The following is a 25,223-nucleotide window of genomic DNA, read 5'->3' as shown; positions in this document are numbered from 1 at the left end:
GAGTAGGGGAAAGAGCTCTCTGGTATATATAAATATACTGTGTATCCAAAGATTCTTATTTATAATTAGTAAGACTAGATTACTAATTCTAAAGCAGGATTTTGCAACCTGGGATCACTGGACAGAATTCAGGGAATATGTGATTTAGGAGGGAATAAATACAGATTCAGTTTTACTAACCTTTACCTGAAATCAAGGGTCTCCTTCTGTTGTGATTGTAAACTGTAACCCTAGTAGAATTAGCAATGCCTAGGATTTTGCCATCATAGAAATCCTAGGTTTTTAATACCATATTGCAGTTGTTATAGTTATCTCAGAATACTGTTTACATAGATCATTGCAGGAACTTGCTAGTCAACATAGTAATGAAGAGACACATACTATTATTACAAGTTTGTCTTCTGTTATTGAAGTATGGTTGACATAAAATATTCTCTTAGTTTCAGGTGTAGAACATAGTCATTTGACATTTATATACATTATGAAATTATTACCACAATAAATCTCGTTATCCTCCTTCACCATACAAAGTTATTACGACATTACTGACTATATTCCCTTTGCTGTACTTGACATCCCTGTGACTTACTTATTTTATAACTGGAAATTTGTATCTCAAAGATGAATTTCTTTTTAAAGTTTTGGTAACTGTGTATATACTTGCTTTTTTCTTTGTTGCATTATGTAATAGTATACATATTAGTTTGCTAGAGCTGCCTTAACAAAGTACCACAAATTAAGTGGCTTCAACAATAGAAGTTAGTATCATAGACAGGAAGCAGGGTGTAGGCAGAGCTTTCCTCCCTCCGAAGGTACTAGAGAAGGATTTGTTCCAGACCCTTCTAGTTTCTGATAGTTTGGTTTGTGGCAGCACAGCTGGAGTTTTCACATAGCATTCTTCAGGTCTGCATGTCTCAGTGTCCAAATTTCCCCTTTTTATAAGGATACCAGCCGTATTGGATAATGGCCCACTGTACTCCAGTATGATCTCATCTTAACTAATTATGTCTGCGATGACCCTGTTTCCAAATAAGGTCACATTCTGAGGTACTGAGGGTTAGTACTTCAATGTAGGAATTTGCAGGTGGACACAGTTCAGCTTATAATAAAATCTAATGTGCATTTATCAGACCACCTGAGGGTTCCACTCTGCAAGGAATGGAGGTTCTATAAATGGAACTTCTATAAAGTCAGAGAGCAGTCTCCACGAGATTGTTCTTCACACCAACTGGGTACGAATTCAGGGGTTCCCACAACCACTTTCAGGTTTGATAACTCACTTGAAAGACTAGAACTCACTGAAGCTTGTTATACTCCCAGGTGCATTTATTGCAGGCAAAGGGTACAAATTACGGCCAACAGAAGGAAGAGATATAAGGGCAGAATGGGAGAGGATTCCAAACACCCAGAATTGATGTGAAACAGTATGCATGGAGTATTGCCAACCAGGGAATCTCCTTAGTCTCTGATATCCAGAGTTTTTATTGGGACTCCCGTCACATACTGCCTGCTTAGCTAACCTTTAGTCTCCAGCCCTTCCCCAGAGTTTGAGCTAATATAGTATCTTCGGTTTCTAGTTACTCCAGAGGTTGGAACTGATATGGGGTGTCCCAAAGCCTCCATCATAAATCACATTGTTGACAGTCTGGTGTTCACAGTTCCCAAGCAAACAAAGATACTCATGACAGGCAGGACATTCCAGAGGCCTGGAGATCACCAGTAGTGGAGCACAGAGGCCAGATCTCTCTTTTGGTCTAATTTATTCTTCACGCATTCTCTTCCTGAAAGTTTTAAGAAAAACTATTTCTGGATACTAACAAATCAACATTTTTTATATTGTTGTGATATTTAACTTAAATATTTCAATTTCCCGAAAAGGAATAATTAAGAATTTCAAAGGTAACATTTTAAATTGCTCTTTAAAATTCTCTCTTGAAGGACAGAATAGACCATGTAACCTTTCTGTAATTTGTTACCATATTTTGTTCTTCCTTGGACCTTTAAAGTTTTAGAACTAAAGTGAGAATCATATTTTAATAAATAATACAAATGACCCAGTTCTATCCAGCTTGTTTTGTTTTCAAGACAACTTGTTACTGAGCCTATCTTGCAAATATAATTCTAACAAATAAGTGTTACCTTTAAAAAATTCTTGGTAGTCTATTTTATCTGACATTTCTATTCAGTTCTGTGAATAAAGCGAAATGTTCTTAACCCTTTGACATAGTTTACAAAATACTGTTCTAGAGAGTGGTTCTTGGCCTTTGTTTTTCTGAAGTACACTTGATGAAAATGACAATCCTGCAGTAATAGTGGCTCTCTAAAACCAGTCAGCTTAAATACCTCCAACCCCTCCCTTTCTTCCTTTCTGATGAGAAGTTGAACATTTCTAGTTTTTTCTCTCTCACTAAACCCAACAGATGAGAAAATTGGAGCTATTACATCTAACTAGCAAAAAAGACTGGCTGCCAATAGGACAATACACAAACAACAAAGGAAGTGTTCACTAGTTCCCTACCCACTGTAGTGTAATATTAAAATTTTTTTCAATTTTTTTTTTATTTTAGAGACAGAGCATGAGCAGGAGATGGGCAGAGAGAGAGAGAGAGAGAGAGAGAGAGAGAGAGACACAGAATCTGAGGCAGGTGCCAGGCTCTCAGCTGTCAGCACAGAGCCCAACGCAGGGCTCAAACCCATGAACCATGAGATCATGACCTGAGCTGAAATTGGATGCTTAACTGACTGAGCCACCCAGGCGCCCCTAGTATAATACTTTATTTATTTATTTATTTATTTATTTTTTTTTTAATTTTTTTCAACGTTTATTTATTTTTGGGACAGAGAGAGACAGAGCATGAACGGGGGAGGGGCAGAGAGAGAGGGAGACACAGAATCGGAAACAGGCTCCAGGCTCTGAGCCATCAGCCCAGAGCCCGACGCGGGGCTCGAACTCACGGACCGTGAGATCGTGACCTGGCTGAAGTCGGACGCTTAACCAACTGCGCCACCCAGGCGCCCCATATAATACTTTAAAATGTAAACATTTCTGGGGTGCCTTGGTGGCTCAGTTGGTTGGGTGTATGACTCTTGATTTTGGCTTAGGTCATCATCCTAGGGTCATGGGATCAAGCCCCGCATTGGGCTTCATGCTGAGGGTAGAGCCTCCTTGGGATCTATCTCCCTCTGCCCCTCTCCCCTACTCACGTGCTTGCTCTAAAAAATAAGAATGTAAAAATTTCTTAGGTTCACTAGTAAGCAGTTTTGAATAGTTATGCTAATGGTTTGATTATTTTAACGTGTAACAAAAATTTACTGTTGCCTTCTAATCTGGTTTCTGTTTTAAAACATGTGCTGTTGCAGGGTGGGAAGTTGTTACCAGACTGAAAAAGTTGATAAATGCTATGCTAGCAGTATGAAGGAAGTACTTTGAGAGACCCAAAGATAATGAGTAGTAAGAGGAATACTCATGAAGGCTTACTGTGTGCCAACATTTTTTACTTGTATTGTCTCATTTATTCCTCTTACAGTCTTATTACACAGACGTTCTTAACAAACTGAAGTTTAGACAGATTAAGCGAAGTCTAATGATAGGTATCAAAGAAGTGGTTAGAAATACTTATAAAGAACAGTTGAGTTGCCTTAACAAAGGGATAATTAAGATATTCTGGACAAGGGGAAAGGCTTCACTTGGAGGTGTGACTGATCATGTCTTATTTAGGGAAATGGTGCGTAGCACTACACTGAAATCACAGGGTTTGTGAAAGGGAGTTGGAGGTAGAATGCAGGGTTAAATCTGAAAGGGAATGTTGAGGGCAGAGTGAGTGCCAGGTGTTGGAGTTCAGGGCTCCTTGCTAGCGGTGAACAATGGATATAACTTTAAGGAGAGAACTAATTTGATCGGATCTCTGTTTTAGTATTCTGTCAGCAATATGAAGTATGTGTAGGACCAGAGTGAGACTAGAGGCAGGAAAACCAGTTTGGTGGCTACTGTGAAAGTTGAGAAGAGAGATGAATAATGCCGAGGTAAAGATGTTCTTGGGGATTGAAAACAGTAATGAATATGAGGCTTCAAAAGCAGAATGGGCAGAACTTGGTAACCAAAAGATGTTTAGGTGGCTTATTGGAATATAGGCTAATTAGATAGCTGAAAACTGAGTAGTGGTTCCATGAACCCATTAACAGGTTTAACATGCTTGTAGGATATCTAGAGAAGTCTAGTAAACTACGGGGAACACTGGACTAAATGATCTAAATGATGCTCCATTTATGGGTAATTTTTGTTTTGTGTACTTGGGAAACAAACCGCTCTTCAACACTTTTTATTTGTATTTTTTCCTACGTTTTGTAGTCAATTAAATGAAAAGCCCTTACCTGAAGGCTGGGAAATGAGATTCACAGTAGATGGAATTCCATATTTTGTGGACCACAATAGAAGAACAACCACCTATATTGATCCCCGCACTGGAAAATCTGCTCTGTAAGTTTTCTAAACATCGTAGATTAAAAGTAAAACTGATTACTGAGATTTTGTTATAAAGATTTTAATTAGCAAGAAGTGCAAATCTTACTGTTTCGTGAGTTGGCTTGCGCACAGGCCATTGTCCACTAAATATTTTGTATTTTTATTGTCCTCTTGAATAATTTCTCTTAGAGACCTTTCATATTTGTTATCGGTTCACACAGCACTAAAAAGACTATTTAAAAATTATCAGTACAATACTGCTCACCAATTAATCCCTGATATCTGATGCCTGCTTTCTTTCATTTCCATTACCTCTAACTTAAAAGTTCCTGTTACTTTTTTTCTTTTCCTTTTTTGAAAAGTAACTTTGTGTTTAGTTCTGCTTAATGTGTTTTGTTTAAGGTATTTTTGTGTGTGTGGCAAAGTACATTCACTTTGTTGCACAACCATCAATACCATCCATCTCCAGAACATTTTTATTACCCCATACTGGAACTCTGTACCCATTAAACCATAACTTTCCCGTCTTCTTCGTCCCTCAGCCCCTGATAACTACTGTTATACTTTCTGCCTCTATGAATTTGACTACTCATATAAGTGGAATCATATGGTATACGCGCTTTGTGACTGACTTATTTCACTTAGTATTGTCTCCAGGGTTCATCTGCGTTACAGTTTGTATCAGAATTTCACTACTTTTTAATGCAGAATAATATTTTATTATGTGTGTATACCACATTTTATTTATCCATCTGTTCATGGATTTTTGGGTTGTTTCCATCTTTTGACTAATGTGAGTAATGCAGCAATGAATGTGAGTGTACAAATAATCTGTTCAGGCTATTGCTTTCACTTCTTTTGTGTATGTATTCAGAAGTGGAATTACTGGGTCAGTGGTAATTCTGGGTTTTTGTTTGTTTGTTTGTTTTTGATTTTGGGTTTTTTTTTCTTTTGAGGCACTTCCAGACTGTTTTCCAAAGTGGGTACACCATTTTGCATTGCCACCAAAAGTGCACACAGGTTCCAGTTTTTCCACATCCACACCAACGGTTGTTACTTTCTGTTTGCTTGATTTTTAAAAATGTCAACTTCAGGGAATGAAGTAGCTCATGTGCTGATTGACCAAATATTTGTGTATCTTCTTTGAAGAAATGTCTATTCAACTTCTTTGCCCATTTTTTGAATCCGGTTGTTTGGTTTTTTTATTGTTGAATTTCAGAAGTTCTTTATATTCTGGCTATTAATCCCTTGTCAGATATATCATTTGCAAATATTTTCCCTATTCTGTGCATTCACTAAAGTGTTAGCTCTTAGATGTAGGTTTTGGGTCCATTTTTAGTTAATTTTTATTCATGGTATTAGCAAAGGGTCTGACTTCTTTTTTTTAGCAAGTAGATATCCAATTTTCCCAACACCATTTGTTGAAAAGACCATCTTTTTCCCCATTGAATGGTCTTGGCACCCTTGTCAAGAATCTTTTGACCATGTATACGCAAAAGTTTATTTCTGGACTTTCTATTCCATTGGTCAGTATGTCTGTCTTTATCCTAGTACCATATTGTTTTGATTACTATAGGTTTTACTAAATTTTGAACTCATCCAAGTTCTTTTTTGATATTGCTTTGGCTTTTCAGGATCCCTTTAGATTTCATATGATTTTAGGATAGATTTTTCTATTGTTGCAAAAAAATGTCACTGTGATTTTGATAGAGATTGCATTGAATTTGTAGTTCTCTTGGGTTTGTTTTGACATCTTAACAGTAGTACATCTTCTAAGCCATGAACATAGGGTGTCTTTACATTTATTTGTTTTCTTTAATTTCTTTCACCAATGTTTTTGTAGTTTTCCAGTGTCCAAGTCTTTTACCTCCTAGGTTTAGTTTATTCATGAGTGGGTTTTTTTTTTTTATGCTATTTGTAAATGGAATGGTTTTCTTAACTTTCTTTTCAGATTATTGATAGTGTATAGAAATGCAACTGATTTTTGTGTTGTTTTGTATTCTACTTTGCTCAGTGTACCTACTCCAGTAGGTTTTTTTTGGTCTGGAATCTTTAGATTTTCTTAATATAAGATTATACAATCTTCAAACAAAGATAAATTTTACTTCTTCCTTTACAATTTGGATGTCTTTTGTTTCTTTTCCTTGCCTTTCTTCAGGGCAAGAAACTCTGGCTAGAACTTCTAATATTATGTTGAATGGAAGGGAAAGCAGGCATCCTTGCCTTGTTCCTGACCTTTGAGGGAAAGCTTTCATTTGATGTCAGCTGTGGGATTTTCATATATGGCCCTTATATTGAGGTAGTTTCCTTCTAGTCCTAGTTTGTTGAGTATTTTTTTTACCATAAAAGGATGTTAAATTTTGTCAAATGATTTTTGGAGTTTTTTTGCCTCGAGATGATCATGTGGGGTTTTTTTTTTTTTTGGTGTTTGTTACTAATGTATGCTGTATAGGATTGATTTTTCACATGTTGAACCATCCTTGCATCCCAAGAGCAAATCCCACTTGGTCAAAGAGATTAAAATATTAATCCTTTTAATATACTAGTGAATTCAGTTTGGTAATATTTTGTTGAGGACTCTTACATCAGTGTTTGTAAGAAGTACTGGTCAGTAGTTTTCTTGTAGTGTCTCTGGGCACAGTTAGTCTCTCATTACTTCTTAATTTTATCATTTCTGCTTATTAAAAACCTTCATGTTTAAAGCAAAAACCAGAAATTCAGGCCAATTGGGTATTAACAAAATTGAAATTTATTTAGATATGTTAAGTAAATAATAGATACTTTTGTATCATTCATTTTTTGTTTCAGTTAAGTTTGGGTACATATAACAGAAAACCATAAAACCATAGTGTTTTATTTAGGATAGAAATATATTTCTTTCCATCATTAAGCACACTGTTAATAATCCATGGCTCAATGAAGTCATGAGAAATTAGAAAACATATTGTACTTAAGGATAATAAAAACACAACATATCACAATTTATGGGGTTTAAAAAAAATCATCCTCAGGGTGCCTGGGTGGTTTAGTCAGTTAAGCGTCCGACTTCAGCTCAGGTCATGATCTCACACTCTGTGAGTTCGAGCCGTGCGTCAGGCTCCGTGCTGACAGCTCAGAGCCTGGAGCCTGCTTCGGATTCTGTGTCTCCCTCTCTCTCTGCCCCTCCCCTGCTCATGCTCTGTCTCTCTCTGTCTCAAAAATAAAAACATTTAAAAAAAAATCATCCTCAGAGGAAAATATATTGCTTTATATAGGATTAGATTATAAATAAGAAAGGTATAAAATCAGTGATCACTGCTTTCACCTTAAGAATCTAGAAAAAAAAATTAAGCCCCAAATAAGCACAAGAAAGGAAATAAGCATAAAAGCAGATATTAATGAAATGAAAACGAAACAGTAGAGAAGTCAGAGCTACAAGATGGATCTTGGAGAAGATTAATAATAATCCCAGGATGCCTGCGTGGCTCAGTTGGTTGGGTGTCCAACTCTTGGTTTCTGCTCAGGTCATAATCTCATGGTTCATGAATGTGAGCCACGTGTTCAGGCTCTGTACTGACAGCAGAGAGCCTGCTTGGGATTCTCTCTCCCTCTCTCTCTGCTCCTCCCCTACTTTCTCAAATAAATATATAAACATTAAAAAATAATATCAGTAACCCCTAGTACACCTGAGGATGAAAAAAAAAACACAAATTACTAATATGAAAGTGAAAGAAGGACATCACTACCTATCCTACACACATTGAAAGATAACAAAGTGTGTACTTCAACAACTTTATGCCAAGAAATTAGATATTTTAGGTCAAATGGGCAAATTCCTGGAAAGATACAAGTTACCAAAATGAACACAAGAAGAAATAGTAAATCTAAATAACCCTATATCTAGTAAAGAAATTGAATTCATAATTAAACAGTTTCCCACAAAGAAAGGTCTGAGCTAGATGGCTTCCACTGGTAAATTTTATCAAAACTATGAGTAATAAATAATATCAATCCTATTCAAATTTTTTTCATAAAATATAAGCGATTGGAACACTTCCCAACTCATTTTATGAGGCTCCTATAAGTCCTGATGGCAAAATCAAACAAGAATAGTATAAAAAAATTACTGGCTAATATTTCTATGAACATAGGTATAAAAATCTTTAACAAAATAACGGCAAATTAAATCCAGCAAACTATAAAAAGGATATTACATTATCATCATATCAAATTTATTCCAGGATAGCAAGATTGATTTAATATACAAAAACCAATTGATATAATTCACTACATAAACATATTAAAGGAGAAAAATCATCATTTCAAGAAAGCACTTGAGAAAATAAAATGCCAGTTTATGATAAACTCTCAGCTGCCTTGGAAACTTTGATACATCATCTCAATGATAAAATACCTCTTAAGAGCAAGAATAAGACAATAGCTACTGTCATTACTTCTTTCACCATTGAATTGGTAGTTCTATGAATTAAGAGAAAGAAATACAAGATAGATTGGGGGCACCTGGATGGCTTAGTCAGTTAAGCATCTGACTTGATTTTGGCTCATTGAGCCTGGTGTCGTGCTCTGCACTGAGCGGGGAGCCTGCTTGGGATTCTCTCCCTCTCTCTCTCTTCCCCCCACCCCCGAAAATACATAAGTAAACATTTTTTTTAATAATTATTTTTTAAAGTTTATTTATTTTGAGAGAGTGCACACGTGAGCAGGGTTGGGGCAGAGAGAGAGAATCCCAAGCAGGCTCCATACTGTCAGCGCAGAGCCCAGTTGGGGCTCGAACTCATGAACCCTGAGATCATGACATGAGGTGAAATCAAGAATCGGATGCTTTACCAACTGAGCCACCCAGACGCCCCATATAAGTAAAATTTGGGGGGGGGGTGCGGCTGGGTGGCTCAGTCAGTTGGGTGTCCGACTTTGGCTTAGGTCATGATCTCGCAGCTGGTGAGTTCCAGCCCCATGTTGGGCTCTGTGCTGACAGCTCAGAGCCTGGAGCCTGCTTTGGATTCTGTGTCTCCTTCTCTCTCTGCTCCTCCCCCACTCATGCTCTGTCTCTCTGTCTCTCAAAAATAAGTAAACATTTAAAAAAATTTTTTTAAATAAGTAAATACATATTTTTTAAAGATAGATAGGGGGCACCTAGGTGGCTCACTCAGTTGAGTGTCCAACTTCAGCTAAGGTCATGATCTCGCAGTTCATGAGTTTGAGCCCACGTCAGGCTCTGTGCTGACAGCTCAGAGCCTGGAGCCTGCTTTGGATTCTATGTCTGCCCCTCCCCCATTCATGCTCTGCCCCTATGTCTCTCAAAAATAAACATTAAAAAACAATTTTTTGAAGATATATAGATTAGAAAGGAAGAAGTAAAGCTATTTTTTTTCATAGAGATAGCATAACTCTTGTACCTAGAAAATCATAAGGAATCTAGAAAAAACTAGAACTAGTAAGTGAATTTAATAGTGTTACTGGATACAAAGTCAATAGACAAAATCAGTTGTATTTTTTTTTTAAGATTTTATTTTTAGGTAATGTTACACCTAGTGTGGGGATTAAACTCACAACCCCAAGATCAAAAGTCACATGCTCTACCAACTGAGCCATCAGGTGCCCCTAGAATCAAGTATTTCTACATTGAACATTTAGAAAATGAAATTAAAAGAATTCTAGGGCTTGCTTGGAAGCTCCATGGTGTCATTAGTGATCTAGGCTTCTTTCTTTGTGTTCTACCATTCCACACCGTGGGCTCTTTTCTCAAGGTTACCTCATAGTGTGTGATAGCTGCTAAAAGTTCAGCTATCATAGTCGCACTGCAGGCTAGAATATGGAGGAAGAACAAACTGGAGCGAGAAAAAAATCCCTTTCCAGCTTTCTTTGCTCTCTGTAAAAGAGCCTTCCTAGAAGTCCTATATAACATTTACAGTTCTTTAGCCATGGTTAAGTCACACAACCATTCTGGGAAATGTGTCTTTATTCTAGGTAGCAGTCTGCCCAGGTAGATACCAGGAGTCTGATTTAAGGACCAAGGAAAGAAGGGATTTGGGGATAGGCGACTTTCCCAGATACAACCTCCTTTACTTAGTCCTGTTGGATTTTTCTCTATATAAAAGAAAATCCCACAACAATGTCTTTAAAAAGATCTGAATTTCTGTCTCTTTCTTAAAACTAGTCCTGGGCATTTTTTTTTTAAGGTGGTGTTTAGAGTATGCTGTGCTACGTTATTTTTATATTTGACTCAGTACTGAAGGGGTGTGGTATTTTGCTTTCCTTCAATATATCATCTTACAAGCTGCTATATATGTATGTCATATTAACATTCCTCCTCAGAGACAATGGACCACAGATAGCCTACGTACGGGACTTCAAGGCAAAGGTTCAGTATTTCCGGTTCTGGTGTCAGGTTAGTTTCAGAACTTTTCTATACCCCCTTTTCTTTGTTATGTTGCTTACATTACACAGTGATTGTGAAAATAATTAACTCCTAGAAGAACTGGGAAAATAGGAAGCATTGGAATCTCTCTTCTCTATTTTTAGGGCAAAGAAATAGATTTATCAGATTATTTGTGGCTTCTGTTGTCCAGAAGAATAAATTTGAAACAGTTTGAGTAAAAAAACTGTTCTCCTTTCAGTATCCATAATTTTCAGATGGCAGCAATCTTCAAACAAATGAGTTAAAACATTTTTTGATTTATAGATTGTAACCATCCCCTTTCATATTTAACATTTGATATAAATGATTTTGATATATATAATTAAGAGGGGAGAAGACTTTGTTTTTTTGTTTTTTTAATTTTAATTTTTTTAATTTATATCCAAATTAGCATATAGTGCAACAATGATTTCATTACATTCTATTTCGTTACATTCTATTTTTCCTGGGTATGGTCAATTATTTCTGATATATAAATAAATACTTGCTGAATTAATGATTTCTTTATGGGATCTTAAAATGTACTAGTCAAAGTGTTACTATAATGAATATTTATAAACTTCAAACTTGTAATTAACAGGGGCCATACAAGCAAGAATAATCTAAATTAGCTTTTTGAAAATATTTATTTGACCCATTAAGCACTGCATCTGAGATCTTTTCTTTTATTTCTTACTTATTAAATGATCTTAATTAGCATGAATGCTCACAAATGCATGGTTAAACATTATTGAAATAAATTCATATTCATAGTCTACTTTTTTCTGTAAACAAAGATAAAAAGTAAATAAAACTTTACCCTTTTAGTTTTTCGATAGGCCATTTTAAGGTGAGAGTTGACTTAAGTCATTCTTATGTTTCAGCAACTGGCAATGCCACAGCACATAAAGATTACAGTGACAAGAAAAACATTGTTTGAAGATTCCTTTCAGCAGGTACTGTTTTTTTGTTTGTTCATTTTTAAATTGTTTAATGTTTATTTTTGAGAGAGACAGAGAGAAAGTGCAATCGGGAGGGACAGAGAGAGGGGGAGACACAGAATCCGAAGCAGGCTCCAGGCTCTGAGCTGTCAGCACAGAGCCCGATGTCGGGCTTGAACTCATAACCCATGAGATCATGACCTGAGTCAAAGTCGGTCGCTTAACCAACTGAGCCACCCAGGTGCCCCTAGCAGGTACTGGTTTTTATCCACTCGAGGGTTTTCCCCATGGCTGCCAGCCCAGAGCCACTTTTGGTTCCAAATCTAAATAGTTTGAACTTTTTGAATTGGAGTCCTTAAATTAAGTATTGCCAGCTGCATTAGTACTTAAGATTTAGGAACATGTAGATAGATCTGTATGTGTATATGTCCTGTACTTTTGAAATGTCAGAGTAATTTTTTTTTTAACATTTATTTTTTTTTTTTAACATTTATTTATTTTTGAGACAGAGAGAGACAGAGCATGAACGGGGGAGGGGCAGAGAGAGAAGGAGACACAGAATCGGAAGCAGGCTCCAGGCTCTGAGCAAGCAGTCAGCACAGAGCCTGACACGGGGCTCGAACCCACAAACTGTGAGATCATGACCTGAGATGAAGTCGGACGCTCAACCGGCTGAGCCACCCAGGCACCCCAAAATTTAATGTTTATTTATTTTTGAGAGAGAGAGCAGGGGAGGGGCAGAGAGAGAAGGAGACATAGAATCCGAAGCAGGCTCCAGGCTCTGAGCTGTCAGCACAGAGCCCAGGTGGGGTTTGAACTCATGAACCATGAGATCATGACCTGAGTCAAAGTTCAATGCTTAACCACTGAGCCACCCAGGCGCCCCCGAAATGTCAGAGTAATTTCAAGCGATGAGTTTCAGGTCTTTAAGCTATGTGTTTGGTTTGAAATAGATATTTGAGTAAGAAAATAGGCTTTTGGTAGACAAAAAGTCTGGAAATATCCATATGAACATTATTGGATGGGTAGAAAGGAAGAGGGGAGAAGACTTTGTTTTTTTGTTTTTTTAATTTTAATTTTTTTAATTTATATCCAAATTAGTTAGCATATAGTGCAACAATGATTTCAGGAGTAGATTCCTTAATTCCCCTTACCCATTTAGCCCCTCCTCCCTCCTACAACCCCTTCAGTAACCCTCTGTTTGTTCTCCATATTTAAGAGTTTCTTATGTTTTTGTCCCCTTCCCCGTTTTTATATTATTTTTGCTTCCCTTCCCTTATGTTCATCTGTTTTGTATATTTTTACAATACGCATTTGTTATTCATAATTAAAAATCATTTTTTATGTAGGAAAGAAATTGGTCTTTGGTTACAATACCAAAATAAAAAGTATTTTTTCAGAAGTAGTCAACAAATTTTTTTATTGCCCTCAGAACCCAAGTTAATTTACTCTTACCTTTATTTTGCAACTTAACACCAACTGCAAATAAATGTTAAGTGATTTGGTTGTAAGGAAGATTAAAATGACCAATGAAAAACTATCTTAAAACACAAACATCTACTTAATCCTAATTTTATAGCCAGATATGGATGTGATTTTTTTAATGTTTATTTATTTATTTTGAGAGGAGAGAGAGCAAGCTAGTGAGCACAAGTTGGGGAGGGGCAGAGAGAAAGGGAGAGAGAGATTTCCAAGCAGGCTCCATGCTGTCAGTACAGAACACAACACAGGGCTCAAACTCACAGACCACGAGTTCATGACCTGAGCCGAAATCCAGAGTCAAGTGCTTACCTGACTGAGCCACCCAGGCACTCCTGGACATAATTTTTTATTATCAAGCCCATGTGATAATTGTGGCAGTTACAGCTTCAAAATGAATGCAGAGGGAAAATTATCTGAGATGGTTGACAGATTGGCTGAGATACCTGGCTACTTGGTTTCAGAAACAGTAATGTACATTTCCTAATGGAACCTCAATAATTAACATTGAAGGGTAAAGCCAATTGGCATCCTCCTAAGTGGGAGCAGATAACTTTTTAGCAGCAGAGCTTGACTAAGAGCATTTCGAGAATTATGAATGATTCTCTTGATCTGATGTAGGTTTCCAACGCCATTCCCCACCCTAGTCATTACCTACTTCTGATTTTCATATTCATAACAACTGTGTAGTCAATCTCTGGTGGGCTGGTTTCTTGGAACATAACTTACTATTGTAGTGTTAAAAAGATGCAAAATGTCTTTAAATGTTTTAAATGATTAAATGTCCCTTAATTTTTTGACTTTTGAAACCTAAAGACTATTGCAGAATGACAGACCAGGTGGTACTAAACAGTTGTTTAAAATTGTCACTATAGGAACACCTGAATGGCTCAGTCGGTTAAGCATCCAACTTTTGATTTCGGTTCAGGTCAGGATCTCATGGTACATGTGTTCAGGCTCCACACAGAGCTCTGCACTGGCAGCATGGAGCCTGCTTAGGATCTCTCTCCCTCTCTCTCTGCCCCTCCGCTGCTCATGCTCTCTCTGTCTCTCAAAATAAATAAACACTTAAAAATAAAATAAAATTGTCACCCTAGATTTGACATCCATCAAATAAATGTCAAATATTTGAGAAAAATTTGATTGCTTTGGAAGAAAGACAAATCTGATAGCAAAATTAGCATCAAATGTTCTTTCTAAGTGGTAAAGTTGTTTTGCAGTAGTGTTTTTGCTCATGGGGGAAAATTTTTTTATTTAAAAAAATTTTTTAATATTAGTCATTTATTAAAGGTTACTACTTAAAAGTAGTTTTTCCAGGGAACAGCAAGTCTTCAGGTATCAGACACAGGACAAAAAGAACAACCAGAATTTCCAGGGGAACAGTCTCAGATTTGGGGGAATAACAAGAGAAATCAGTAACAGCCATAGGTTTGGGGGAGCAGCCACAGGGACAAGGAATAGCCCAAGGGAGCAAGAAACAAACAAACCAATAAAAAGAAATGTTTTAACCTTTAATATCTTTCATTTGCAGTGCTATATAGTGAATATACTATTTGTAGAATATGTGTCATAAGCATTGAATTTTTTTTGCTACATCAGGGATTTTTTTTTTTTTTTAGTGGGATATGAATTCATGTAACTAATGTATATGTTTTGTGGGAACTGAGCCCTGGCTGGCATAAGCAGGTTACTTACTGAGCCTCTCTGGATATTTAAATGTAAGAGTTCATTCTACTTTCATAAAATAGAGACATTAAACCCTCTTTTTGTCCAGGTCCGGTTACTTTTATTCTAAGAGTAATACTTATAATGTTCTGTTGGACCAATTTTAGTCAAGTAATTACATAGTTTTACAAAGAAAAAACCCAAATGATCTATTTATTATAGTTCAGTAATGGTGCTGCCCTTCAAATATGAAGATGATCTTATTAACCACTATAGTAGGACACAGAATTTGAGTATTTTTCCAGGTATTTATAAGTTTCCATTTCCAAAGTTAACTATATTCTTTCTTCAGCCACTGGTTTTCATTTCCAGGTTAGCCAGTTGCTAACATGTGTACCTTTTAGCTATAAAACAAACCCAAACTTAACCAAACCAAGTGGTTTTTCCCACTCAAATGACTTAACAAAGGACCATGCCCATGGTTACTCTGCTCTAAGCAAGTGACAGAAGCAACTTTGTAAGTCAAAAGTAAGATTTTTTAGGGGAGCCTGGGTGGCTCAGTCGGTTAAGCATCTGACTTTGGCCCAGGTCATGATCTTGCAGTCCGTGGGTTCGAGCCCCACATCGGGCTCTATGCTGACAACTCAGAGCCTGGAGCCTGCTTCAGATTTTGTGTCTCCCTCTTTCTTTGTCCCTCCCCCACTTACCTGTGCATTCACGCTCTGTATCTATAAAGTATATTAAAGTATAGAGGTGTATAATACATAAAACATAAAACTTTAATGTATTTTCTGTATATGTGGTATTGACTAGATCACAAACATCCTTCTATGTTGTGGGGAATTTAAGTTACCTATAATGAAGAACATTTCAAACCTGGAAGTGGTGGAATGGTGTGTCAACAACTGCTTTTACCAATTCTTTTACTTTATTGTTTTGTAGATAATGAGCTTCAATCCCCAAGATCTGCGAAGACGTTTGTGGGTGATTTTTCCAGGAGAAGAAGGTTTAGATTATGGAGGTGTAGCAAGGTAGTGATAATATGAATACTCAGAACTTAGTTCCTTTCTTCCAAAGGTATCATTACACTTTGCTTGCAAGTATTTTCTCAATCTTATATTTCAGGAAAACGAAATGTAGCAAATTATTGTACCTTTATTATGCTGTAGCTATAGAATTTCAGCAAATGCTAATTCAGCACTTTCTAAGGTGCTGCAAGTTGATTTCCCCCACATCATTCATTTTAATCCTCAGGATAACCCTGTGAGATAGAATTTTACAAGTAATAATGAAGTTCAAAGACTCACCTAAGGCATATAACTAAGCTCTAGAACCTGGATATAAGCTTTGAATCATCAAACCAGAAGCCAGTGTTCAGTCTAGCACTTCGTGTCTGTTCCACAGAGCATACAAGGTCCTGTAGCAATCAGGTTATTTTCCCCATCACAGATTACTGATACAGATAATGGCCCTTCAATTCCCAACTGAGATTAATATATTTGTTTTAAGAATACAGAGGGCTATGTAAAATAGTTAAAATTTTTAAATTCAGCTCTCTTAATATTGGAGCTTCTAATCAAACCCTAGAAGATTGACTCAAGTAAGAAATTCCTTTGCTTATTCCATAACAATCTAGCACATCAGGTTAAATATCTGTATAGCAGTGGCAGTGTGGAAAGCAAGGACTTGGAGTCAAAACTGGATTTGAATCCTTTTTCTGCACTTAGTAGTACAACCTAGGGCAAGTATCTTCATCTGTAAAATGAGAATAGTCATCTACTTTTCTAGGATTATTGTGAAGAGTAAAAATAGTGTTTATTAATGACTTAGTTCAGACCCTCTGTTTTTGTATGTTTACTGAATGATGGCTACATTTTAGTAGTTCTTATTTATGAATGTATTAAAGTTCACATTTAAAAATGTGTGAAGTAATCACTGGGAAATAATAAATGAGTAGAAACATTTAATTTTGTACAAGTTAAAGCTATTTCAGGAGGAGGGCAATCATTTATTCTTAATTAGAAAATCAAATAGTGTTAATAAGTAGAAGTAGCATTATCATCAGAGGCCATGAACTTTCCTACAGGAAAAGAAATCTCAGACACACCTGTATTGTCCCAAATCGATTCTGCCTACTGTTCTATTAGGCCCATCCAAGTTACATAGTCACTATAATCTTACATTAATACTGGTTGGTATTTTCACAACACTTGAATTAGAGCTTCTCAGAGCATTTTTCTAACGAATGAGTGTCTTGAATTAAGTGTTTTATTGTCTTTGTGAAATTGGAAGTTTTTCCATATTTATCTAAGATTTAGAGAGCTGTGGCACTTGAGGAACACCATGAGGTTTAGGAACAGGTGGGAGTACTATTAGACTTCTTTCAGCTGCTCCAACGACATGGGTTAATAGTGAATTTTAAACGACTCTATATAGTATTTCATTGATTCTAAGACTAACATTTTCATATTTAATGTCTCTGACATTGGGCTGTGTAATACAATTATAATTAGAAAAATTTTTAGTGGTTCATCAAGTAATGATGTCTTTTAAGTCGATGATGTCTTAGATTCTTTGAAATATAATAATATGCAGTGTGTAAATATCCTCTCTCTAAAATGGATGTTTGAAATGAAGCAGTAAAAATCAACAAGGAATTAGGAAACTGTCACCAGCTGAGGAATGTAGATTCCTGAGAACTTTGTAGCTCTGCTCTTTGATTTCTTGGCATGGTTTTTTTCACCCTAAATTTTCTTTTGTTTTCAGAGAGTGGTTCTTTCTTTTGTCACACGAGGTGTTGAACCCCATGTATTGCCTGTTTGAATATGCAGGAAAGGATAACTACTGCCTGCAGATTAATCCTGCTTCTTACATCAATCCAGATCACCTGAAATATTTTCGTTTTATTGGCAGGTTTATTGCCATGGTAAGTACAGATAGAGAACTGTGTTTACTTTGCTAATTCAACAATACTAAAGCATTATTTCTTTAACTGTCTCATTTGGAATTTTCTCATCACTAAGACATTTTTTAAGATTAGTTTGTTACATTTGCCCTTTTCCCAAAAATGTGCCCTAATAGATGACAAGGGAGCTTTAAGTGAAGAATTAATCTAACGTTCTATTATAAAATTATCATAAATGGTATTATTTTCTTCTTATATAGGCTTTGTTCCATGGGAAATTCATAGACACAGGTTTTTCTTTGCCATTCTATAAGCGTATATTGAACAAACCAGTTGGACTCAAGGATTTAGAATCTATTGATCCAGAATTTTACAATTCTCTCATCTGGGTTAAGTAAGTTTGTTTCCATTTAACTTATCAAAATAGAGTCTATATGCTTTCATTATGGTGCTGATAACTTACCTCAACTGAAAGCTTGTAATTGGTTTATTGAATTTAAATAATCTGTATTAGACTTGTCTCATTATTCAATATGATAAATTTTGCAGAATGTACCCAAGATCTTAGGCAAAAATGTGATGATTTAGAGCATAATCTTTCCAGTTTTCTTATTATTTTGATGGTATAGTTTTATAGTGATTATTGAAGAACACAATCCTTTACTTAAATACTTTTTATATGATTGAATTTGTATAACAAATAATGTTAATTTCATTTGTGCAGAGAAAACAATATTGAGGAATGTGGTTTGGAAATGTACTTCTCTGTCGATAAAGAAATTTTAGGTGAAATCAAGAGTCATGATTTGAAACCTAATGGTGGCAATATTCTTGTGACAGAAGAAAATAAAGAGGAATATATCAGGTGAGAGAGAATGTTCCTTTTGATATAATGTAGCCTTTCTTTTGGGCTACAGCACATTGATAATTGCCTAGTGGTACTAGTGGACAGTATTTCAAAAAATATTGTTGGCCTTTTTACTAATCATTAAGAGAACTGATCATGTATAATTAAGGACATGATTGATCACTTTCTACCTTACGAGTATGTTGAGAGAGGAATAAGAAAAGTGCTTATTCAAGTCAAAGGAGGGAGACATCATTTCATCTGGTTGTAACCATGGAGGTTGGGGAACCTTGAAGGTTGGGGAAGATTGAGTTGTGCAGAAATGAGAACAAGTTAAGAACAGAGATATGAAGGCTGGAAAGTACAAGTCACAAATAGTAAAAAGGGAAGCATGAGTGTGGTGGTGCTGTCAGGCAGCTCAGAGTTGATATCCCATTCTGCCATATCCTGCATTTCAGAGGCCAAGGAAAATAAGGAATCTTTAAAAGATGTGGAGGCTAATAAATTTAATAACCCTTAAGACAATAGTTAGAACTACATCCACGTGGTAGATACAGAAGCCAGATTACAAGAAGTTAAGGACCAAATTCAGTAGACAATCAGTCTAAATTTCTCTTTTAACAAGTCTAGCAGCAAAATAATGAGAGAACAGATTCTTATGGAGGCAGCAGAGTAGAGAGACTATCCTGCAGGTTAACTCAAACTGAACTTTACACAGAATTAATCTAATGGATACTGATAGGTTTTATACCCCCTTTCTTGGTATATTTTCAGTTTAGCCACAATTTTAAATATTTATAAAGTGATAGAGAAAAATTTTGGTCATATAGAACTTTTACTTTTTCTCCAAAAGTGGGAGTTTTAAGGGTAGAGATAGTGCTAGATCTCTTTTAAATACCGGTTCTATAACCACTATGCTATCTAACACCAAGTCATTGAAAATAATCTCCGGTTTATATGCAGATATGTTTGTGGGCAATATTGTAAGATTAGATAAAATTTATAAGTAAAATAATTTTTAATGTATCTTCTTATGCTTTGCATTCATTCATACTTTAGTCTCAAGGGTCATTAGTTTATTCACATATTCTCAACACCAATTCTGTCACATCAGGATTAGTTTTCACATATCTGCTGCTTCTTGAGTGCCAGCTTCTGTCTCTTGCTTGGTTTTCTACTTTTTAAATATTAACATATTCACTCCAGCCTTCTGTGATTAGTATTTGCATAATAGATCTTCCTCTCTCCTTTACTTTTCAGTCCTGTCTGTGTCTGTATTTAAAGTGTGTTTCTCGGGATGCCTGGGTAGCTCAGTCAGTTAAGAATCCAGCTTCAGCTCAGGTCATGGTCTCACAGTTTGTGAGTTCGAGCACCACCACATCAGGCTCTGCGCTGACCATGTGGAGCCTGCTTGAGATTCTCTCTCTCTCTCCTTCTCTCTCTGTCCCTCCCCCACTCATGCTTTCTATCAAAATAAATAATAAACTTAAAAAAAAATAAAGTATTTCTTACAAGCAGCATATTCTTGCGTCTTAACTATTGTTATCCAGTCTGATAATCTTTGCTTTTTAAATGCAGTGTTTAGTGTATTCACATTTAATATGATTACTGATATGGTTGGACTTAAGTCTGTCACCTTGCTATATGTTTCTTATTTATCCTAATTTCCTTTGTTCCTCCTTTCCTGCCTTTAATAGAGTAAATTTTAGGTTTTATAGTCTGTTCTGTTGGGTTTTTTTTTTAAGCTATCCCTCTTTAATTTTTTTAGTGACTGCTCTGATTATCATCTATATCCTGAATTTCTCACTTAAGACTATATAACTTATGATTGATATTATATTACTACTTGTACAATGTAAAAGGCTTATAATAGTGTAATTTTAGTTATCTCTAGCCGTTTGTGCAGTTGTTGTCATATTTCTTACCTTACAAACCACATAATACTTTATTACCTCTTGCTTTAAGCAATTACTCGATTTTTTTTAGTTTTTATTTAAATTCCAGTTAGTTAAACATACAGTGTAATATTAGTTTCAAGTGTACAGTTTAGTGATTCACCACTTCCATACAATACCCAATGTTTCTCACAAGTGTACTCCTTAATATCCATCACTTGTTTCTCCCATTCCCACACCCAGCTCCCCTCTGGTAACCATCAATTTGTTCTCTGTAGTTAAGAGTCTATTTCTTGGTTTGCCTCTCTTTTTCCCCTCCATGGTTTTGTTTTTGTTTTTTTTTTAAGTCCACATATGAGTGAAATCATGTGTAGGTATTTGTCTTTCTCTGACTTATTTCACTTAGCATTATATACTCTCTTAGTTCCACCTACATCATTGCACAATTACTAGATTTTTTTTAATGTTATTTATTTATTTTGAGAGAGAGAGTATGAGCAGGGGAGGGGCACAGAGAGAGAAGGAGAGAGAGAATCCCAAGCAGGCTCTGTTCATTGTCAGCGTAGAGCCCAATGTGGGGCTTGATCCTACAAACTGCAAGATCATGACCTGAGATGAAATCTCAGTTTAACCAACTGAGCTACCCAGGTACCCCCAATTACTAGATTTTTTAAGAAATTAAGAAAAAGTAGTCTTTTACATTACTCACATTATCATTTCTGGTTGTCTTCATTTCTTCCCACAGATCTATTTTTCCATCTGGGATCAGTTTTAAAAACTTCCTGTATAATTTTTCTCTGTGCAATTGCTGGCAATAAATTCTTTCAGCTTTTATCTGAAGGCATCTTTATACCACCTTCAGTTTTAAAGGATATTTTCATCGGATTTAGAATTCTAAGTTTATAGGGGTTTTTTTCCCTCATTTTTAGCACTTTCTTTCAATAATGTCATTCTGTTATTTCTGTTATTTTTGATATGTGAGCCATTGGGTTTTTTTTTAATGTTTTTTTCTGAATGTCTGTTTTCTGTGGTTTTTCAAAGCATTTCTCTTTAATTTTGCTTTTTTGCATTTGACTCTGCTGTACCTAATTATGATTGCTTTTATATTTATGCTACTTGGCATTTGCTGAGCTTCCTGTATCTGTGATTGATGCCATTTCAGCCATTTTGGAAAATTCAGGGACTGGATCTTTATGGATGTTCCTTTTGCTTCATTCCTTCTCTACATACTTCAGACTTCACTTAGATGCATGTTTAATCTTTGACACCATCCCATGGTTCTCAGATACTCTATATATTTTTTATCTTTTTTTCTGCCCTTTTAGTTTGCACCATTTTGATTGACCTACTTTTTTTTTTTTTAATTTTTTTTTTTTCAACGTTTATTTTATTTTTGGGACAGAGAGAGACAGAGCATGAACGGGGGAGGGGCAGAGAGAGAGGGAGACACAGAATCGGAAACAGGCTCCAGGCTCTGAGCCATCAGCCCAGAGCCTGACGCGGGGCTCGAACTCACGGACCGCGAGATCGTGACCTGGCTGAAGTCGGACGTTTAACCGACTGCGCCACCCAGGCACCCCTGATTGACCTACTTTTGAATTCACTGCTCGTAAGTCCATTCAATAAAATTTTCGTTACAGATACTCAGATATTTTGTAATTTTCGTTTGGTTCTTTTAAGAGTGTCTGTGATGAGAATCCCCATCTCTTTACCCATTTTGTCCATCTTATCCTATAAATTTTTAATACATTTTAATAGCCTTTTAAAAAGTCTCCGGTGGGGCACCTGGATGGCTCAGTTGGTTGAGCGTCCGATTCTTGATTTTGACTCAGGCCATCATCATCCCATGGTCATCGGATAGATCCCTGCATCAGGCTCCCCAATGAGCATGGAGCCTGCTTGGCATTCTCTCTCTCTCCCTCTGCCTCTCCCTTGCTCATCTCTCAAAAAACAAAAAGAAAAAAGTCTCTGCTAACTTCAACATTAGGCTGTCTGTGGGCCTAATTCTATAAACTTTTTTCTTTTATTATGAGTCACATTTTCCTGCTTCTTTGCAGGCTTTTTTTTTTTTTTAATTGTGGATGATACATGGTAGACTCTGGATTCTTTTTTCTTCCTCTGAAGAATATTGACTTTGTTTTGACAGGCAGTTAAATGAAGGACAGATCACATTGATCCTTTGGAAGCTTGCTAGAGCTGGTCTATTTCCATTTTCCCTTTATTCCTAAAACATGGTCCTTACTTCTTACAAGGAAAAGCTTAAAGTGTTTACCATGTAACTTTGTGAGATGTAAACTCTAACATTCTATCTCTCTGGTACTAGGTAACTGCTGAAATTTCTGCTTGGGTCTTTGGCTTTTCGGTTTTTGCTTTGCACAGGGTTCCTTGGAGTCTCATCATGCTACACACATGTATTTAACAATCAGCTAAGGATTTGAAGTAAATTCCTGTGCAGATTTGGATGGGAATGCCTTCTCTTTGTGTTCTTTCTTTCTGGGATTTTTACATAACTGTTGACAGCTTGAAGCTCCCATCCTCAGGTTTCCTCAGCCCAATAAGACTGTTGCCTTTTATTTGAGCTTCATTCTCTTGCGCTCCATGTAAACTGGGAAGTACCCTCAGGAGAAAAGCCTATTCATAATGCAAATCCTTCAAGAATCTAATCCCCAGCAATTTTTGCCTGCCTTTGATTTCTCTCTGATGCCTTCAAATAGTTGTTCTATTATAATATGCCCAGAGTTTATCATTATAATCACCAGGCACATTAATCCACTACAGCCTATACTGCCATTTCCCAAAATTTCAGAGGCTTCACAGTAAACTTTAGGACTTTAGTTATCATAAGTTATCATCAAGTGATCAAATGCCTAAAATACCCATATTTGTTTGCTCATTAAAATTGTTTAAAAAGGGGGCACCTGGGTGGCTTAGTTGGTTAAGCATCCAACTTTGGCTCAGGTCATGATCTCCTGGTTCATGGGCTCAAGCCCCGTGTCAGGCTCTGCTGACAGCTCAGGGCCTGGAGCCTGCTTCAGAATCTGTCTCCCTCTCTCTCTGCCCCTCCCTTGCTTGCATTCTCTCTCTCTCTCCCTCTCCCTCCCTCTCTCTCAAAAATAAATGTTAAAAAATTTTTTTTTTTAAATACGTTGAAATCTAGAGTATCTACTAGAGAATTTTCATTAAAAAGTATTTTCATTGAAAAAAATTGCAAAGGGAAAACCTCTAAAAGAAGGTTAAGAGATGTTTGCAATGTATGAACCCTTTTTAGATTTTGATTGAAGCAGTATGTTAAAAAAAAAAAAACTGAGTCAATCAGAATTTGAGCACTGAATACTTGGCTATAAAAGAATTACTATTCACTTTTTTGTGTGATAATAGAATTGTAGTTATTTTCAAAAAGAGACTTATAGAGATACATGCTGAATTATTTGTGTTTAAAATCAAAGTATATGATACCTAGGGTATGGGTAGGGGCATAATGAAATAATATTGGTGGTTTGTTGAAGCTGGGATATAGGGTTCATTATATCCTACTTTTATAAATATTTGAAATTTTTCATAATAAAGTTTATAAAAACTATTTTTACACTCGGAATTCAAAGGTAAAATCTAAACTTCCTGATAGCTCTTTTAATATTTATTTACCAGAATGGTAGCTGAATGGAGGTTGTCTCGAGGTGTTGAAGAACAGACACAAGCTTTCTTTGAGGGCTTTAATGAAATTCTTCCCCAGCAGTATTTGCAATACTTTGATGCAAAGGAATTAGAGGTAATGAGTTTTTCTTATTTCCTCTGCAGCATGCTGGTAAATAATGCCTTCAGGTGTCTGCTTTCAGCTCACTTTCTCATCTTTGTGTTAGAAGTAGTATTTTTTATGCTGGCAGGATGTTTTGAAGCTCGCTGGTGGTTAAAAAAGTCCATAATTTATCCAAGTATATGAAAGTGTTACCCCCAAGAAAAGTATTGCTATCAAAACCTCTCTACAGTGAGTGACTAATTTGCCTGAGTATGTGTATATATAACACCATCTGTGGAAACTTAATCTTCATAAGCAATGTGAACACCATTCCTGACGCACAGGTTATAAGCTAAAGCCTCCTGATTAATTTTTTGAGAGTTGCTGAATAGTAGTCTTTTCTTCTATATATCAAGAATTTTTATATAGGTTGTACAGTTACCTAAAGAAATCTTTTTTTTTTTTTTTAATCTCCAAAGGTCCTTTTATGTGGAATGCAAGAGATTGATTTGAATGACTGGCAAAGACATGCCATCTACCGTCATTACACTAGGACAAGCAAACAAATCATGTGGTTTTGGCAGGTTTGTCTCAGTTTATTTCTGTTGGCAGACACATTATAATTTTTTAGAAATTGCTTACCATGTATGGAAAAAGTCACAAAACAAAATGTCCTACTGTATTCAGGCCCTCATTCCATCCTATGCATTAGAGTAAATGAATATATTACATAATAGCCAAATTATGGAAGTAGCCCAAGTGTCCACTGATAGATGAATGGTAAAGAAAAAATTTGTGTGTGTATATGTGTGTGCATATATATGGAATATTATTCAGCCATGAAAAGAATGAAATCTTAAAAAAATGAAATCTTGCCATTTGCAACAACATGGATG

General features: G+C 36.1%; 1 protein-coding gene across 3 annotated transcripts in view; it reads left to right on the top strand.

Moving 5' to 3' along the window:
* Positions 1 to 25,223, top strand: part of ITCH (itchy E3 ubiquitin protein ligase) — a 146,566-nt gene that overhangs the window by 106,458 nt on the left and 14,885 nt on the right. For all 3 annotated transcript variants that reach the window (XM_047069359.1, XM_047069360.1, XM_047069361.1), the window contains 9 exons: positions 4,349 to 4,477; positions 10,778 to 10,850; positions 11,744 to 11,815; positions 15,887 to 15,975; positions 17,711 to 17,870; positions 18,110 to 18,243; positions 18,574 to 18,714; positions 24,240 to 24,360; positions 24,807 to 24,911. In XM_047069359.1, coding sequence (XP_046925315.1) covers positions 4,349 to 4,477; positions 10,778 to 10,850; positions 11,744 to 11,815; positions 15,887 to 15,975; positions 17,711 to 17,870; positions 18,110 to 18,243; positions 18,574 to 18,714; positions 24,240 to 24,360; positions 24,807 to 24,911 — 1,024 coding nt within the window. The remainder of the gene's footprint in view (positions 1 to 4,348; positions 4,478 to 10,777; positions 10,851 to 11,743; positions 11,816 to 15,886; positions 15,976 to 17,710; positions 17,871 to 18,109; positions 18,244 to 18,573; positions 18,715 to 24,239; positions 24,361 to 24,806; positions 24,912 to 25,223) is intronic.

The sequence above is a fragment of the Lynx rufus genome, unplaced genomic scaffold (genome assembly GCF_022079265.1).
Source record: "Lynx rufus isolate CCGP_SWC_20201006 ecotype Redwood Valley unplaced genomic scaffold, mLynRuf1.p SCAF_8, whole genome shotgun sequence".
Classification (NCBI taxonomy): domain Eukaryota; kingdom Metazoa; phylum Chordata; class Mammalia; order Carnivora; family Felidae; genus Lynx; species Lynx rufus.
The sequence above is the reverse complement of the archived record's forward strand: the minus strand, read 5'-3'. Positions and strand labels throughout refer to the sequence as shown.